The sequence below is a fragment of the Vigna angularis genome, chromosome 2 (assembly GCF_016808095.1).
Source record: "Vigna angularis cultivar LongXiaoDou No.4 chromosome 2, ASM1680809v1, whole genome shotgun sequence".
Classification (NCBI taxonomy): domain Eukaryota; kingdom Viridiplantae; phylum Streptophyta; class Magnoliopsida; order Fabales; family Fabaceae; genus Vigna; species Vigna angularis.
In genome coordinates this window covers 31,929,998-31,948,870 of record NC_068971.1, presented here as the reverse complement: position 1 = coordinate 31,948,870, position 18,873 = coordinate 31,929,998, and the positions used below count along the sequence as shown (strand labels likewise).

Genomic DNA, 18,873 nt, shown 5'->3' with positions numbered 1-18,873 from the left:
GGTTCATGATGAGGTTAATCATGATGGAGGTACGTGTGTTGATGATCGTAATGATAATGATGCTTTAAAGGATGTTATGTTGATAGTTATGGTGTCATGTGGTGGGTTTAGTTAGCATATGTTTTGTTGTGAGGATATATGGTTAGTCTATGTTTATGATGTTTGTGATAACGTCGAGGATCGAATAATTTAAGATGATTGAAATTTTCATGTCAGAAGATAAGGAATTCTATTGTTATTACTTCTATGTATGAGGTATTTGATTAATATTGATATAGTCAGTATGTATATAGCTTGTTTTATCGTTGTTTTATCGGTAGCTTACCTCATAGGTGTTTGTGTTGTGTGTTTGTGAATGAAATTATCGTTGATGATTTTATAATGCGTTATACGTGAGCAAATGATATTATAGATGTTCTAGAGGTATGATAGATTCGTGAGATGACAAAGAAAGGATTTCGGTTTTCTTTATAGTTCTTTTAATTGGACTTTTGATACAATGTAATGTGGAGTATTTTTATTTCCTTGGTTATTTTAATTATTTTGAAAATATGTAATTGGACATTGTTTTTGGAACTAATACGATTTGATTTAGTCAGTATGTTTAATTATGGAGGTTTTTGAAAAATATGATTTCGCACTATAAGAAAGTTTTAAAATTATCGATTTTTGTAAGAACTCGTGAGACCCAAAATTTCAGGGCGTTACAGTAATGCTAGGCAATTAATGGATGTTAGGATGTGATATTCCATCTACTTCCTTCTATTGGACATCAAACTTCTTCAAGAGATGTCCATATTCTTTTAGTCTTGATCCTTCTTTTATATTTACATCTTTTGTAAAGAACTCCTTTTTTGTAAAATCCAGAACAATTTTTTTGTCTTTCATATTTCATAAGAACTTTGAATATTTATAGGTTGTTTGCGTCTTTACTCACACAGTTTCTTTTCAAATGACACATTGTAATCTTTCTCTAACAATTGAACAACACTTAACATATTTTGATTAATCTCAAGAACATTTAAGATAAAAAATTAATTTAATATATGAATGAACTTTAATTGTAATAATTTATTCTCCATTATCAATTCTTACTTTAGAAATATTAGATTTGTTGAGCTCTTTAAAAAGTTCTCAATATAATGTAAGACTCGGGAAAAGTATAGGTCTTAGAAAGAAAGTTTTCTTAAAATTTGAGTATGTTTTTTTTAAGAGTTTATATGTCTAATAAGGTATTGTGTATGTACATCTTTGTTAGAACATAATTATGTTATTTTTTCTATGTTATTTTTTCAATGTTATTTTAATAAAGTGCAACACATGTTTTGGTATGTTTGTTGGATTGTGATATATGTGTGTCATTATCTATGTGATGAGTTGGTTTGATAGTAGAAGTGTTGACTAGAACTAACTGGATGTGGGTTCAATTCATAGAGAATTTTTTTTAAAAGAAACTTATATTTTTTATTTATATTTTGTCTAGGAGCAAAATGGTCTTTTACCTTTTCTTAATTGGTGTAGAAATTGAATAATGGGGGTGTAGGAAGTAAATGATGCATGTTAAATATCTAAACTAAAACTTAAAAAAAGTGTGAAGTGAATCTTGGTAGGATGGACAGTTGCATTTTAAAAGTTTACTTATGATGGAGTAAAAGATAGGTGGTTTCAAGGCTTTAGAAACATATCTTTAAATTAAGAGATAAGTTGGAAATAAAATACAGAAAGAAAGGAGAGAGAAGGGCTTTATATCTTTAGAAATCCTAAAACCAAACGTGAAAGAGACACAAAAGAGAGGAAGAGAGAGAGACATTATAGGAAAGAAGAAAATGAGCTGCAAAAAACATTAGTGCAAAAGGAGATTGATGGTATTTTGAAGTTGTAGATAAAGCTTTAGGATTGGCCAAGATATGTGGAAACTTACCTTTTTTTTTATTGTATGATGAATATGAGTATATTCTTGATTTTCTTGAGTATGAGAAAGTTTACCTTGTTTTCATTGTTTGTTGTATGCTATGTACTATTGATTTTCTTGCATGGAAATTATTAATTTAATACATGTATACGTGATTATGATTATGATTACCTATTGCTATTGTTGGGTAAGGGTATATGCACGTATAATGGATGTTTCTGCATGATAATAGGATTTATATCATGTTTGTGTTGGGTTTCCTGTGAAAGTTTGTATGGTTTTGTTGGGTTTTCCCATGATAATATGTATTGAAGCTAATGGAGGACAAATATATTTTGTTTGGGGGTTTACCATACAAAAATATGTGAAGAGTGGTACGATGGTCATATGTAGTATGTTGTGCTTGATTAGGTTGTAATCTGCATAATGATGGGTTTTGGATGATTCAAGTGATGTAATGTATGTATTAAGGTCTGTTCATAAGGGTATGTGATGCTTGAATGCATGCATGATGTGTTGGGTATGTTCACCCGTGGTTTAAGGTTCATGTATGTGTGTTTTGAACATATGAATTCTATCCAGGATGTGTTTTGATTCGAAAATAACCGATTATCATTAGTTATAATCAATTATATGTGCATTGGTTTTGAGTTTTATCTCGGAAATAATCGATTATTTGGGATGATAATTGATTATCCTTTCATATGATTTGTATATTTATTGGGTGTAACGCATGATGTGTCAAAAATGAGTTCTTCCTTTGATTCGTCCTCTACAATCTTGACATCCTATTGGATGTTTGGATTTACATATCTTTTCCACATGTTTAGATTGATAACAATTTTGACATTTTGCATCTAGCCTCATCAAGACTTGTTTATCAGTGATTATTTTTTCTTATAATAGGGACAAGATGGAGAAACCCATGGGTGGTCGATTTGGTTGTATTTGTTTATTTTGTAATTTTTGATTTTGAAAGCATTTTCGCCAATATGAAGTAAAATATCTTCTACTTCACAATCTTTTCTTATTAATATTCGTTTCTCTTGTGCTTTGTAAGACTTGTATCACTTTTGTCAAAGTAATTGTAGACAAATAATGTGTTTTCCAACAAAGTAATAGAAGTTTCGTATCTCTCGCACACTACCACCAAAATTTCTCCACAAGTTTAAAATTTGGAAACTCTTTACTCAATCATGATATCTTGTTAGCAATACTCAACAATTTATTTAATAATTCCTTAATTATCTCATTTTTTTTTTATCCTTTGGAGCTTAAACTTTCATATCAAATTTAACACTTTCATGTCTCAAATCTTGTTGTTCCATTTATATTGTCCTTTCAAATAATCCCAATTTTTTTTCCACTCATATTATCCTTTCAAATAATTTAATTTTCTTTGGATAACTCATGATTATGGTGAGAATAATTTGTAAAACACCAATAAACAAACATGTCTTAGTCTTTTCCCTTTTTGTCTTTTGGATTATAGTGATATTTTTATGCAAAAAATTAATAATATCATCTCCTCCATAGTTTTTCATAAATCTAGCATATTTTAGATAAGTTGCATTCTTATACTCATCAGATTATAACTTTTATTACTAAAGAGTGAAATAAAAATTTACAAGAAATTTTTTTCTAATTTCATTGTATATGTCCTATAAGAATGCTGACTCTTGTTATTTTTTTTATTAATGTATTTTATATATAGAATAAAATATAGCAAAAGTATTTTATTAATAAAGTTTCATTCAACATTGTTCTAACTAATTCTTCAAATGATTTATTCTAACACATGATTTTGTTAAGAAGTTTAAAATTTATGTTTTATACAGTGTATTTCACAAAAGTTTTCAAACTTTTAATAGAAATAATTTTAGAATTCTTTGATCTTTTTTAACCTTGCGAAGCGTTAAATTTATTATAAGGTCTTTGATTCGTTTTTAATATTTACTTCTATGTATTAGTACAATAAATTTAAATATTTAAATATAAAAACATTATAAAACAATAACTAAATAATAGATTTTAAATAAATAAAGGTAAATGATTAACAGAAATATCTAAGATTTTTCTGACTTGTAAATCCCCTTCTGGAGAGCGTGTAGACACGTGTATTGTCTTACCCAAGTACGGACAGCACGGGCAGCGTTAAAATCGTGGATACTGTTGAGTTTTAACGGATAAGAACATAAGAATATAAACAGCGGAAGCACGTGGCTTTCAAATTTCACCCCTCCTCCTACCTCACCAAAACGGCTTCCCATTACTCTTCTTTTCAATTTCAAACCCTCCAAATATCCCGCGAACCCAAAATTCCCACCAAAACAATAATCCCTCCCTCCCGCCGCAACACTCTTTCAAAACCAAAGCTTCTCCAATACGCCCTGCAAAATCCCCAAACTACCCTCTCCCACCTCCAATCTTCTCCCGCAAGCTTTACCTTAAATTTTCAAATTCCCCGCTCCAATTTTCAATCACCTCCTTATATAAACCATCCACTCCCCTCTGTTCAACTCAAACCCTAAACCCCAATTCTGTAAAGAAAAAACCCTTTTCTCTCTCCCCATTTCCAATCCCAAAATGCCTTCAATTCCAGAAGAGCCTCTCTTGGCCCCTAACCCTGATCGATTCTGCATGTTCCCTATCCAATACCCCCAAATCTGGGAAATGTACAAGAAAGCAGAAGCCTCGTTCTGGACGGCGGAGGAGGTGGACCTCTCGCAGGACATCAGTCACTGGAACACTCTTACCGACGGCGAGCGCCATTTCGTCACCCATGTCCTCGCCTTCTTCGCCGCCTCCGACGGCATCGTACTAGAAAACCTTGCCGGCCGTTTTATGAAGGAGGTCCAGGTCTCCGAGGCTCGCGCCTTTTACGGCTTCCAGATCGCTATCGAGAACATTCACTCCGAGATGTACAGCCTCCTCCTCGAAACCTACATAAAAGACTCCGTAGAGAAAACCCGTCTCTTTCACGCCATTGACACCATTCCCTGCGTCACCAAGAAGGCCAACTGGGCCCTCCGCTGGATCGACTCCTCCGAGTCCTTCGCCGAGCGCCTCGTCGCCTTTGCCTGCGTCGAGGGTATCTTCTTCTCCGGAAGCTTTTGCTCCATCTTCTGGCTCAAGAAACGGGGCCTCATGCCAGGACTCACTTTCTCCAACGAACTCATCTCCCGCGACGAGGGTCTCCATTGCGACTTCGCTTGCCTGCTCTACTCTATTATGCGGACCAAGCTCCCCGAGGAGCGCGTGAGGGAGATTGTGCGCGATGCTGTGGACATCGAGAGGGAGTTCGTCTGCGACGCGCTTCCTTGTGCGTTGGTGGGGATGAACGGGGCCTTGATGAGTCAGTACATTGAGTTTGTTGCTGATAGGTTGCTCGGTGCCCTTGGGTGCGGGAAGGTGTACAATGTACAGAACCCATTCGATTGGATGGAGCTGATTTCGCTGCAGGGGAAGACCAACTTCTTCGAGAAGCGCGTGGGGGAGTACCAGAAGGCTTCAGTTATGTCCAGCTTGAACGGTAACGGTGATGCCCACGTCTTCAAGATGGATGAAGATTTTTAGTTTATTGGAGTTAGCCTTCGTCTTTCATCATAGTAATATTTCACTGTATTTTTACCGTTGTCAAATAGTTTATGGGCTTATTTTGTTTTTAGTGGTAGTATTTAGAAATTTTTTATTGTTTCTGATTTTTCTTTGAGGAATGATAAAATATACTTTCAGTTTCCCTGTACTGTGACTTTTTATTGATTTAATAATAAATTAGCCGAGGTTAATGAAAAAAGGAAAATGGTAACATTTTACGTATTTGTATTTACTTTTAATGGTAAAATATGATATTCGAGACCATGTTTATCTAAAGTAAAAAGTATGAATGTGTGGAAAGGTTCGAACTTAAGCTTATTCGCTCCGTGATTCGCCATTAATCGTATCGGTTTAGTTGCACAGTGACTCGCCAGGCTGGTATATCTTCGTTCTACCGTGTTTATGAGCGTTACGAATGGCATCCGGGACGCAAAGTACTGGGATGTTAACAAGAGAGCAACTTTTCCATCTTTTCGATCGTTTCAGTTTCCTTACTTCTCAACCTGGTACTCTGTTTTCGTAACCCTATTTTGTTGTTCTGCTTATCGAATGATTGATTGCTGCTCGCGTTTGATTTTCGCAATCTATTGTATATTTAGATGTGAAGAAAAAGATTTCTGGGGCTGTACAGGATAAGCAGGTGAATTTCTTTATCGTCGTTTTTCCCTTTTCACCTTTATGTCTTACAAGTCTGATTAAATGGCCTTATCTTCAATATAAGGCGACTTTGCTTCTCTCATCGTATCACATAGTTCCCTTAGCCGTCCTTGATTTAAGAAATAATAGACGGGTTTGTGAGGGAAATTAATTGCAAAATATTTAGACTTAGTTAGTTGACTTTTTTGTATTGCTTTTTAATTAAGATTAGAGTTTAATTTAAATAAATCGTGTAATAGAAGATCCGTGCTGGGTATGGAGGTTATGTTCTAATTTTGATGAAAAATGCCAAAATCATAATGTCCCCAAACCTAATTATTGTCGTAAAATGATTATGTAGGAACCTTGACAGAATTTGACTTCGTTTCCTTGTTAGTCTCTTCCTCCAATTTGAATTGATTAACGTGACAGCTGAGCTGGATAACTATAACCTTTGTCTGTGCTTTCTGATTTATTGTTTGATTAGTCAGTAGAGGAGGGCAGATCTTGGTGCAACAATAAGGTTTGAAGGTTTAAATTCTGGACACGACCCCTCTGCTTGCAGGGATAAGGCTACACATATCTACCCTTCTTAGACTTCACTAGTTGGGGGATCTGGTGCTTTGGATTGCCCTTTTTTATCAGCCATCACAAACCACATGGGGCATTGTTGTGCACTTTTTATCCTTTTTTATTAGCATCTATGTGTATGTGGGGTTAGTTTTATGGAAAGACACCTAAATGCTTGATAGAGTTAAGTAGCAAGTCGATGTAAAATGAAGCTTTTGCCCTTTGCATTTATGTGATAAAAGTTAGTATGTAATGAATTTCATTGTCATTTCCTGGATTTCATAACTAATGAGCAGGAGGCTGTTGCTGTGACCACTGCAATACAAGAAGAGATATTTTCGGAGATGGGTGTTGGTATGTCGGTTTTATTGTGATATATTAATTGTCTGTACTTTGTAGCTCTGGAGCCTTACTTTTCATATTATTTGTGCCATCTTGACACTTTTTGTGTAAACTCACAATCCTATATATCAATCGTCCGAGATCTGTTTCCTTGCATCCTTGATTGTGGTTTATTTTTCCCTAGATGCAAAACCATCTAGAGGTTTATTGGTTATTCACTTTTTCATCCATAAAGAGAATCAAACACATAATGGATTAAATCATCTAGAACTTTTCATGGTAAAATGTGTTGTGCTTCATTCTCTTGGTCTTTGTTCTTGGAAAAAAAAGAGTTGACCCTAGATACATGGTTGGCGATACTTTTATATCAACCAGCTAGACATGCCAATGCAGATTAGTTTATGAATTTACTTTAGCTGGATGTAGTATTGGGACTATAGCTTGGTTGGAATTTAAGGTTGAATGTTGTTTCTTCCCTAAAATAAAGTCTTAAAATACTGCAGTTTTCACTTTTGATGGGAATGGCTTTTTCTTAAAAAACTTTTATTGTACATGACTGTTCGTTTCCTACCATTTTAGTTTAGGATAGGTGTGGGTTGAACTTGTGCATTATGATACCTGAAATGATTGTTTGCAGAATCTGTTTTATTGCATAACCAAACTCGATAGTAATTAATTCTTAAACATTGTTATTTTCATAATTTACACAACAGATCCAAGATTTGGTATCTCGTGCCTGGGAAAAGTCAGTACTGTATATGAGAATGACATGGATTTGGTGATTCAGTTTTATAAATTCCTTTCTAAGTAAGTTCTCTCTCTGTCTCTCTTTTATGTAGTTTTCAACCACTTAACCTGTTAACGTTTTCTCTTCATTGTTAGAACACACATTTATAAAAATGGCCATTTCCTACATTAAAGAGAAGCAGTTAATCAGTTCTCCAAGTTAGCATTGGCAAGGGAGTAGTTACTAGGAGACAGATCAGGGACGATTGAGATATATAGGGATGCAAGAAAAGAGTGTAGGTGGGAAATTTATTAACGTAGGATTTGTACAGGATAGTCTAGTCCTCCCAAACGGACTGGGATATCTATTTTTTTTTTCCTGTTAGAGGGTGTTAAAATGGTTAATGTGGATTAGTAATAATCTATAATTACAATATCAATGTGATTCCATAGAAAGTGGTAAAAAACAACCAATCAACTTTATGAAATATAATTCAGCGAAGCAAAATCACAACATGCAAATCTTCGCTAAAAGAACTTTTGGCGTTTTTTGAAAGTGTAAATTCTCTATTTTACCCAACGAAAGTCAATGTTCTTCACTGCATTTTGATAATTAAGTCTTAACAAATAAAAAATCTCAATCAACTTTAAATTTCATATATATAATATAAATGTTGTATGCAATAAAAAAGTGAAAATAAATTGTTCAATTTAGAAATTTACAACTACAAAAGTGTATTTAAGGTGTCTCTGATGTCAATTAATGTATTTAATCATATTAAATACAAAGACAGAGAGAATTGGAGCACGTATAACAATAATAATTAAAAAGATTTTCCCACTAACATGAATTTGTGTTTTCCATCATCTAACATATATTTATAATTACATCTGTCTAAGGCATGGATCAAAGTTAGATTTCTTTAGGTACATAAACATCTTTTATCAACAATAAAGTGTGCCCGAAAGGTAAACATAAAGAAACAATTCTTGTGTCATTACAGGTACTTCAGCTCCATCCTTAACAATCACACTTAGTTTCCCTAGACACGTGATCCCCCTCCCCCCCGTAAAGAATTCACAACATGAATAGGAAATCTAACTACCACGAATTCGGAGGAACATCAATCACATCAGATTCAACAGTTAGAACTAAGGAATGACCTTCCTTTTCTTGTCTCTTTTTAAGAATATAGCAATCTTCGGCCTTGTAACCATACTTGCAATTACCCTAAAAGTATTTGTTATTGGGACTCTGCAGGTTGTGACACCATTTCTACATTCTTCCATTTGAAATTAGATGTCCTAGCAGCACCTTTAATAGTATCTGAAGTAGAAGTGGCAAGTTGGATGCCCAGTCTTGGATTTTTCGTTGATTCCTCCTCTTGAGTGACTGTAGCAATTTGTCCATTCCCTTGCCTCTCATGTTTTTTAATATTGTATGAAGTCTTCTCGATGTCAAACTTTGAAGGCAGAGATTCAAGAGCACGGAAGATCAAGGTGTTTTAATTTCGTAGGTGCTAAGAAATTTGCTTTCCAAGGGAAGAAGAATGTTAAAAAGGTGGCACAACTTGTTGGAAGCCCACTAAGAAATAAATTATGGGTAATTGCAAGAAGTAAGGTCACAAGGGGAAAGATTCTTATATTAAAAAGAAACAAGGAAAGCAAGGTAATTTCTTTAGTTCTAACTTGTCTTGAACCTAATGTGGTTGATGTTCTTCCAAAGACTTGGTGGTTAAACTTAGGTGCCACTATTCATGCTGTGAATTCTTTATAGGGATGTACAAGTTTCGGGAAACCATATGCTGCTTATGTTCCTTTCAGTTTCATGAGAAGGAATTTAGTTTCCATCTCTGCTTTGAGCAGACATGGTTACAGTTTTATCTTTGGTGATAGAAAATGAGAATTTATGTCATTGTTTAAATACATGATTGAATCTACGTGCATGTATTCAAAATGATTAAATTCACCAGTGAGTTCTGATAGAGGATTAAAAGTATATGTGAGAAAGAATAAAGGCGGGAAGCAGAGAGTTTAGTTAGCAGTTAGTTAGAGGTATAGAGGAGCATAAATAAAGAGTTAGTTGTAAAGGGCGGGATTCATTCTGTATTCTTTGTTTGTTGAGTTTACTGGAACTTAGTCCAGTGGAGGGAGGTTTGGCTTCCTTGAGTGTTTTCGATACAATTGTATTCTTCAATTCATTGAATAAGACAAGGCTATTCATTGTGTTTGGGTCTGTTATGTGTGAATCACACGTGTTATTGACTTCTTGATTAAAGAAGTCCATCAAGTTCTGTGTTTTTTCTGCAGTAAACCTTTGGTACTAATATCGTGCTTATATCAGAATTTCAGTTTAAAGCATTCTTTGGAGCCATAAACGTTGCAGTCTAGCGTGGAATTGATGTTAAATATTTTTATGTGCTTTGGATTTTCATTAAGAATTAGCTTCTTTTGGAGAAATAATTGTTATCTTTTATTTTTTGGTTGCCTTTCAGACGAGCTTTTGAAATAAAAGACCATTTATTTCTCAAAACATAAATAGGAACAAGCATTCAGTCTATGGTAGCATTTTGATAATGTTTATTGGTGTACTTAGCTTTGATTGTTTTTTATGCACTCAGCATACGTGTTTTAATTAATTTACAATAGGTTGGAAGCAACTTATAGCTAAAATATTATCTAACCCAAAAATGTACTTCGTTGTTGAAAGCTACTAAACCCTATTTTCTGATTTAATGCTTGCCTTTTCTTTTGTCCCTACACAAAATAACTTAAACGACTTTATTTGGAAGAAGGATGAATATAGTTATGTAATGGCAAATGACTTTTGGCAGAGAAGAGGTTGCCTGCGATGAAGCAGAGCTTGAAGAAGAAGAATTTGCAGAAAAATTGCTCAACCAACAAATGTTACAGGAACAGGTAAAATTTATTTGACTTCTGATAAATACTTTGGTACTTGCTACACTACTATTACTGAAAGCGTGAAAATTTACAGCAACTAGAGATGCTGAAGTACATGCGCAAGTTTAACTTGGACGATCAATGTGCAATCCTTGAGAAGGTAAATACTCGTTTCAAAGTACAGGGACATTCGTTTTAAATATTGCTTTCAATAAGAACATTCGTTTTAAATATTGCTTTCAATAAGAAAAATATAACAGTGGTAATCAATTGTGACCCACCAACGCTGAATTTTAATTACATTTTGCAACACTTTATCGTCATTATCAACACCTAATATAGGGATTTTAGTATTTGGTATTAGTGCACCTAACCTCATATTTAGAAGCTGCTGCTAATTGGTCTCAATATTTTTTGGATGTGCTTGAGAGATCGTAGGACTATGATTAGGGATTCATGTCTAATCATTTATAAATTTTTCATAAAGATTGCATATCTTATTTTCTTATAAAAGTGAGATCTCCTCGTCAGTCTATGTGCTACCAAACCATTTCTCAAAGTTTACATATCTTAGTTTCTTACATATTATTCCCGTAATTGAGTGCCAAATCACAAAGGATGGAAAGTCCTTTAATACAGCCAAGGATTCTTGAAATCACTCAAGAACTTAGGAGAATCACTCTCACTAAAATAGAAGGGATAAAACCCTAATTTCTTTGCATAAAAAATCTGACTTGTGCATTTGATGAAAATAGTTAAGCTTATAAGGACTATGTCTAAGTTTTCAAATTGGGCTCTTATTACAACTTGAAAATAAAGTCAAATTAAAGCCTGCTAATTGATTGGCCTAAAGACATAATTTGGTGAGCCAATTTTACAAAGATTGGGCTATTTTAAAAACAAACTAACTTATAAAATAAAACAGCAGTAAAATGGAGCTTTAGTTTTCTTCCATTTGGGCCATAATGCAATTCATCATCTTGGCCTTTTCTCCTTAAAAATTGGACTTGTATTCAATTAATATGGACAACACTTGTTGAAGAACTTCCTTTGCTTTCCTTGTTCTGGCTCTTGTCATAGGTCCTCCAAGTTTTTCAAGTAAATCCTTGTTGTTCATGGTCACGTCAAATCATTGGTTGGATTCACATCAAATACATTTCTCAATAACTCAGTTTTCTCACATTATACGAATCCTATATATATATATATATGTGTGTATGTAAATATGTATTTCACCTCTGTCGGGGTTGCTTAGCATATGGCTTTGAAGCTTCACAATCTTTTTCAGGAGTTTTGAAAATTACTTACTTGAAGCGGTAGAAATGAATTTATTTGATGCTTTTGACCCTTTTCTTGTTGCAGTTACACCAGCACATGGAAAACGGCAATTATGAAAGCGAGACATCCATTTTGTCAGCTGAGCAGATCGAAGAGATTGTTCCAAGAAAGGTGTCCCCCCTGTATACGCCAAGGTAGACTTAGAAGAGTAGCTTGCGTGACATTTTGTTTGGGAGTTGGCCAAATCACAATTCTTGACAAATTATTTACTTTATTTGGTCAATTTTTGACATTTTTATGTTCATTTTATTTCTGTACTTGGACTGCTTTAAGGTTAACAATTTTAGATGTGGGAGGTGTTTACAGCCTTTTCATGGCTAGGCTTTCTGCCTCAGCATTAAGAACATACCAACCACGGTCCAATTTCTTTATGGGAAGTACTATACTTAATCCTTATTATCAAAGCTAATCCGCGCAAGGAAAACCACGGTGGAAAACTATTATTATGATGCTTCCATTTTTTTAACTATGGGATCGGTTTTTTTTAAAGCACAATTATACACACTTGTAATTAATAATGCTATAAAAAGTTTGAAAGTAGCTATTATGAAAATGGAAATAAATGAAAATCTCGAGTCTAATAACTCCGCAGCACTCTAGTAGATTGCTAAAGATTTGTACTGTTGCAAACTTTATTTTTTCTTTTTCAAATAAATTGAAGGAATATATAGTTTTATCTTTTTGGTTGGTTTCAAGATTCATTCGTAGTCAGTAAACGGCTTAAGGATTAGCTATTATCATATAAATATAAGTGTGAATAGAACTTGTGATGTTATGTCCACACTTGCATACTGAATATTTGATAAATTCCGCAGAATACGCAGAGTTTTGCCCGGACTGGGAATTGTTGTTGGTGCTTATTGTCACACTATGCTTAAATTTGACGCACTCATTTGTTTGTCGTTGTGATAAGCAGCGGAAAATAAAAAATTGGGAAGCATGCTTTTATATGAGCAGTTTCTTGAAGTAGCTTTAACGACAGTGTAGTTATAGAAAAGTTGCTAGGTTCTATGTAAGCAGGTTCTCATTTCGTCAGGGTTCAACTGGCGGGAGTTATTTTTGGTTAGAGACAATGTACGTTTTCAAGGAAGATATATTTCCAATACAACACGTTTAAAAGTTATGTGGTAGTGAAATTTCATAATGTATATTAGATATTAATGACTTCTATCAAATATCAATTGTTGAGATGGCCGAGTTGGTCTAAGGCGCCAGATTAAGGTTCTGGTCCGAAAGGGCGTGGGTTCAAATCCCACTCTCAACAATCTTATTTTTTGTTTTACTATTTTTTTGATTCATGTTAGTCCAGTTTTTCTCTATCGACGTTAGTTACATTTTTAGCCCATACTAGGTCAATTTTTTTTTTATCGATGTCAAGTGAAAATTTTCAGTTGATGTAAGTTTGCAGTTTTGAGTTGATGATGATAAATGTTATATTACAGTAGATATTATTGTAATTATATTTTAATGATGTATACCTAGGTTTTTTATTGGCTGAAATTAGTTAGTTTTATTTTACTAATATTGATGAGACTATTTTTAGATGGATGCCAAACATATTTTTGTGCTTAACCGTGTATTTTCTTTTTGGTTGATTCATGTAGGGATTGCTTTCAAATTACTAGTGTTACTTATGTTCAAAGTTGCTCACAATTTTCATTTTACTTGTAATTGGGGAAACTTTTAAATAACATTGAATATGATTGTGTTTTCACAAATCTTAAATCTTGAAGGAATTTTAGAAGGTATTGGTCAAGAAGTTGGCAAAATAAATTCGACAAACAACATTAAAAAGTATTTCTAGTCATGTTTATTGAAATAGTTGTGTCTATCATCAATTAAAAATAATCTTGACTTGTGTCAATTGTGGAAAGTTTTTACAATTAGTTGTGTTAAAATAAAAGAAAAAGAAACATAGGATGAATTTTTAACGTGACTTGCACATAGAATTATGTATTTATAAATATGAAAATATAAAGAGATGAACTTATGTCTTTTACATTTAAAATTAAAATATAATATTGTATCTAACAATACATAATGATATCTTAACGTTCTATGTTGGTGCATAATTTTTCTATACAACTAAGTAACCAAGTTTATTAAAACTTCTTACAAATAAATTAAGTATGTTTAGTTCGATTAAGATTTTTTGTATATAATTCTTTTATAAATTAAAAACACTTATATATTTGATAGATTAGGAGTTAATAACATTTTTTCTTGTATTTAAAATGAATATTTCTTTTCTAAAAGGAAGGTCCATGGGTTAGCTCTAACCCACATGACTTTTGTGGATATTTTGGCTCCATGTATTTTTTCAATAAGATCTTTTTGGCCTTGTCAGTTTTTTTGGCCTCAGCCAATGTAGGTTAAGACCAAACCATGTGAGGAGAGCCAAATCGATAGGTCTATCCTCAAACTAATCATATAAATCGTATGTACCAAACTTATTACAAATATAATCAATTTTAGGTTTCTATAAAGACTTAGTTAAAATATCTGCTAATTGGTTATTTTAGTTAACAAATTCAGTTTTGATGTATCTAGATACAATCTTTTCTTAAATAAAGTGATAGTCAATCTCAACGTGTTTGGTCCTTTCATGAAAGACATGATTATAACTTATATGAAGAGAAACCTGATTGTCACATATAAGTGTCATTTGAAGGACATCTATAAATTGTATCTCTTTAAGTAATTATTTAAGCCAAACAAGTTCACAAGTGATTAAGGCCATAGCTATATAGTCTACTTCTACACTAGATCTTGGCACAACATTTTGTTTCTTACTCTTCCAAGAGATCAAGTTGCCACAAACAGAGATACAATATCCATAAGTGGATCCTCTAGTAGAAGGATATGATGCCCAATCATCATTTGAATAATAAACAACTTTAGTATATGGTTATTGTGACCATATAGCAAACCTTTTATAGGATATCCTTTAATGTACTTTAATATGTGAATGACTATATTTCAATGATCTATATATAGAGAATTGAGAAATTTACTCATCGCATTAACTATAAAAGAAATGTCAAGCGAGTAGTAATAAAATAGTTCAATTTTCCAACTAGTACTTCTTAGGATTTGAGAAAGACCTCTTGATTAGGTAGGAGTTTAGTATTGAAATCCATATTGGTGTGTTAGTAGACTTTGAAGTTATCAATCTAGTTTTCTCCAAAATATCCAATGTATACTTCTTTTGATATAATAATGGCCAATCACACACCCAATGTCACTCACAACTAGATAGAATTTGACTATATAGGCTTAGTGCTTTTCTTTGACCTTTCTTGTGTATTGTGATTTTTTTCATTTATGTTCTCCCTTTTCAACTTCTTTCTTTTCTTCATTCTGGTTTCGATACTTGTATTCATGTTGAAGAATATGACCATTGATGATCTTCATATTGCTTCAGTTTTCTTGAGGAAATTCTTGATATGATCTTTTGAGTATTTCTTTTCTTTCAATCTTGAACTATCTTTCTTTCTTTTCTTGGATATCTTCAGTTTTGAATTTGTCCAATTTTTATTTATATTACTGTTGCAGCTTTGAATATAATCTTCAAGATACTCTTTATATATTTTATAATCTTCAAAATATTTGTGTGCTCATAACAATTACATAGGATATTTTTTAATATGGGCAATCTTCAATTCTTATGCATAACCTTTAATCAACGTATATGGTATTCAAATAATCTTCTTCTTGAATCAAATCTTTAATAAATTTTCTTCTAATTATTGATTTGCATTATTTGGAATTTGATATTCTATTTGTTGATTTAATCTTTCTTTTCAACATTCAGATTTCCTCTAGTAAATAATGTATCAGCCAATTCTTTATTTTTTCTCATGTGCGTCTAGTGCTTTATTAGGCTTAGTTTAATTAGTTTTGACTTTCTTATGTCATCAACTCATACTTGACTCGACTAATCATCATGTTCATATGATTGTTTGATTTGACATTAAGTTCATATGGTCTTACTTGATCTTTATTTGTTTGGTTAATGTGATTCATTTGATCACTTGGTTTGACTTCCACATAGTTTGACCTATTTTGACTCTCTTATTATCATAAAGTTTACTATTAGTTTTGACTCGTTTAGTGAGGTTCATTGTCTTGTCTCATTTGGTTGACTTTAGTGACTTGGTTTGTTTACCGTACACTTTCAAACTCATTTCATTTAGTCTTCACAATTTTATTTCTGATGGAACTTGTTTTAAATCATTAATGTACATTAGATATAATAATAATCAAATATGTTTTAGATTAATTAACATTTAATCAACACATCATATAATCAAATTTTATGATTGACATGTTTAAATAGCGTCTTACCAGTATGTAGTTTAGTGATGACTTTAGTCTCGATAGTCTTTCTTTTTCTAGTCTTTTCAAGATTATGTTTCATATTTCTTTGGCTTATTTGGAACTTAGTACTTGAATATTCTACGAGTTTTTTCTCACATATTTTGCGAATTCGTAATTTAGAGAGATATTAAAAAGAATACTTGGAGATGTTAAACTTAATGTCTGGAAAAACTTTATTGTGTAACTTAGAAAGATTGATACTTGTGATGTTTGGAGAGATTGTATTAGCTGTAATAAAGTATTTTGATTAATGAAATATCTTAAATAGTTAATATGAAAGAGACCTTGACATAACCCTTGAGTTAGGAATAAACGAGTGTAAAAATTCTGTTTATACTTTATCTGCTTATTGTTTTATTTCAAATCATTCAACGTGCAAAAAGAGTAGACTCCCTTAAATTTCCGTTTATAGAGCCATATGCACTCTATGCACTAACAGAGTGCATAGAAACATGTCACGAAGCAAGCAATGTATTGCATATCTCCAAGTGAGATAAACTGTTTTTAACTATTTTTTTTGGCACAATCCGATTTATTTGTGGCTTAGTTTCCCTTTCTTTAAATGTCTCTCTTAAATTTGGTGCAGAACAATCTCAAATGGTGCAGTTGTTTTACCCATCAAAAGAAGACAAATTAAAAAGCGAGAAATCCTAAATAAGTATTATATACTTAAAAAAAGTAATGATTCATGGATATAAAAACGGTGCATTAATACTTAGTATGTACTTACAAAATGATATAGATTTATATATATATATATATATATATATATATATATGATGTAATAAGAAGAAAAAGTTAAAAAAAAAGTATATGATAAGTGTAGACAAAATAAGAAATGACCATGAATAATTTTCCTTAAAAAACTTGAACTCGTATTAATGCATAACTTCTTTTCTAATATTGTGTAATTCTTTTTAATACTTATAAAAGAACACAAACTTTGATAATATTGCATGAAGAGGTAAAGAAATGTCTGAACATGTAAAAGAAAAAACGAAGAGAGAGATGATAGAACTTGTTTGAGTACTACAAAACAGAAATTGTAATTAAAATTGGAGAAATCGTAAACAAGGGGTGTGTAATCATTGAACATAAAGCAAAAGAAAGCATAAAATTCAGCAAAATCCATGACTAATATCAGTAGCATTAACAGCTGGTGGAATAACAAAATGCCAAAGCTTCCTAATACCCCCAACCCTATATTTCATGCACAAAAATTCCCTCGCATAATGTTTCTCAATCTCCCTATCTACGTCATGAAGAAACACGTGTGTCACGCCCGAATTTCTCCTCCCACGCGCCATCATGGCAGCTGAGTATATCACCGCCATCCTCCCCGGTGCAGCGGGAAAATACCCTCGGGGCCCGTCGATCATTATCACATCCCAATCACGATCGTACACATCATTCGGCAGGTTGCTGAGTGCCAGCACGCACCGCAAGTCACCCTTTAAGGGATGACCGGTAGAGGTGGTGCCGCCACAATCCCTTTTGTAAGAGGTTAGGAGGGTCTTGGCGTCGGAGAGGCGCGTCTGGTAACGCACTGTGTGGGCGCGTATGATGGGGAAACGTTGGAGGGCGGCGAGGGTCCACTTGGGATCTTCCTCAAGGAACAACGTGGTGCCACGTGGATTGAAGGAGTCCCACATGAGGGAGTCGTGGCCGAGACCGAATACGAGGAAGTTGCATGGGGCGAGGGATTGGAGGACGTCGAAGGTGCGTCGGATCTCGCCCTTGGTCTGTTGCGGGAGCGCGAGCGCGGTGGCGTAGTGAAGGATGGTGACGAGGGTGAGGGGTGTGTCGTCGAACTCGGCGGCGATGACGGACTCAGAGTTGGTGAGGCGGAGGGGTTTGGCGGTGTAGATGCAGAGGCTGTTGGGGTCGATGAGGGTGTGGCGGAAGATGAAGAGGAGGAAGAGAGTGGTGGCGAGTGTGGCGGCGAGGAGGGTGAGAAGGCGGGAGTTGGGGTTGGAAGGGTATTTCTTCTTGTGGGAAGGTTGGGAGGATCTGAATATCCACGCTTGCATGTTGCTACGTGTGTTTGATATGTGAATGAAGCTACGTGACTCTGCGGAGGCTCTGAATGATGGAAATGTTTGAGATGCATGGAGATGAGCGGTTGTAGCCACAGTTTCATGGACAGATCGTTTTTCTATATTTAGCTCACATAGACTTTGTCGCATCTTTTGTGGTAAATCATGTTATTTTAATCTTTTTTATTTCAAACATGTTAGTTTTTTGAGGTAGTCAAACCATGTTTCTATCCACTTTGGGAAATCCAATGAGCAGTGTTAACTATCAATGCTTCGGCGAAATTTTATCAGGAAGATAAAGTAAAACAAATTTCTGCTGATAGTTTTAGGTTGCTGTAATTAAGATATGAGTATTGTTTTAGGATGTGCGATATGCCGTGGTTGCAAAAGAGTCAATTGATTTGAGAAATTATCAATCAGTCTTTCAAATTTTTG

The 18,873-nt window shown here is 33.7% G+C and overlaps 3 protein-coding genes and 1 non-coding gene across 4 annotated transcripts; 3 read left to right on the top strand and 1 right to left on the bottom strand.

Annotated features, from left to right (window-relative positions):
- The first annotated feature begins 4,300 nt into the window (after positions 1-4,300).
- LOC108329318 (ribonucleoside-diphosphate reductase small chain) lies at positions 4,301-5,651 on the top strand. The gene has a single exon (XM_017563483.2). The coding sequence runs from the start codon at positions 4,499-4,501 to the stop codon at positions 5,486-5,488; it is 990 nt and encodes a 329-aa protein (XP_017418972.1). The 5' UTR covers positions 4,301-4,498; the 3' UTR covers positions 5,489-5,651.
- Positions 5,652-5,778: 127 nt separating this feature from the next.
- Positions 5,779-12,418, top strand: LOC108329319 (uncharacterized). The gene is made up of 7 exons (XM_017563484.2): positions 5,779-6,015; positions 6,109-6,149; positions 7,012-7,069; positions 7,771-7,864; positions 10,618-10,702; positions 10,779-10,844; positions 12,047-12,418. Exons 1-7 carry the CDS (start codon positions 5,925-5,927, stop codon positions 12,158-12,160), a joined length of 549 nt encoding a protein of 182 aa, XP_017418973.1. The 5' UTR covers positions 5,779-5,924; the 3' UTR covers positions 12,161-12,418.
- A 787-nt stretch (positions 12,419-13,205) lies between these two features.
- Positions 13,206-13,286, top strand: TRNAL-AAG (transfer RNA leucine (anticodon AAG)). The gene has a single exon. It is a non-coding gene; the product is annotated as a tRNA-Leu (tRNA).
- Positions 13,287-17,520: 4,234 nt separating this feature from the next.
- On the bottom strand, positions 17,521-18,668 carry LOC108327497 (probable methyltransferase At1g27930). The gene has a single exon (XM_017561193.2). It carries the CDS (start codon positions 18,586-18,588, stop codon positions 17,521-17,523), a length of 1,068 nt encoding a protein of 355 aa, XP_017416682.2. The 5' UTR covers positions 18,589-18,668.
- Positions 18,669-18,873: the final 205 nt, after the last annotated feature.

Coding starts and splice junctions, on each gene's coding strand:
- LOC108327497 (XM_017561193.2), bottom strand. CDS start 18,588: ATGCGACAAAGTCTATGTGAGCTAAATATAGAAAAACGATCTGTCCAT.
- LOC108329318 (XM_017563483.2), top strand. CDS start 4,499: ATGCCTTCAATTCCAGAAGAGCCTCTCTTGGCCCCTAACCCTGATCGA.
- LOC108329319 (XM_017563484.2), top strand. CDS start 5,925: ATGGCATCCGGGACGCAAAGTACTGGGATGTTAACAAGAGAGCAACTT. Junction 6,150..7,011: donor GGGCTGTACAGGATAAGCAG/GTGAATTTCTTT, acceptor ACTAATGAGCAG/GAGGCTGTTGCTGTGACCAC. Junction 7,865..10,617: donor TTTTATAAATTCCTTTCTAA/GTAAGTTCTCTC, acceptor GACTTTTGGCAG/AGAAGAGGTTGCCTGCGATG.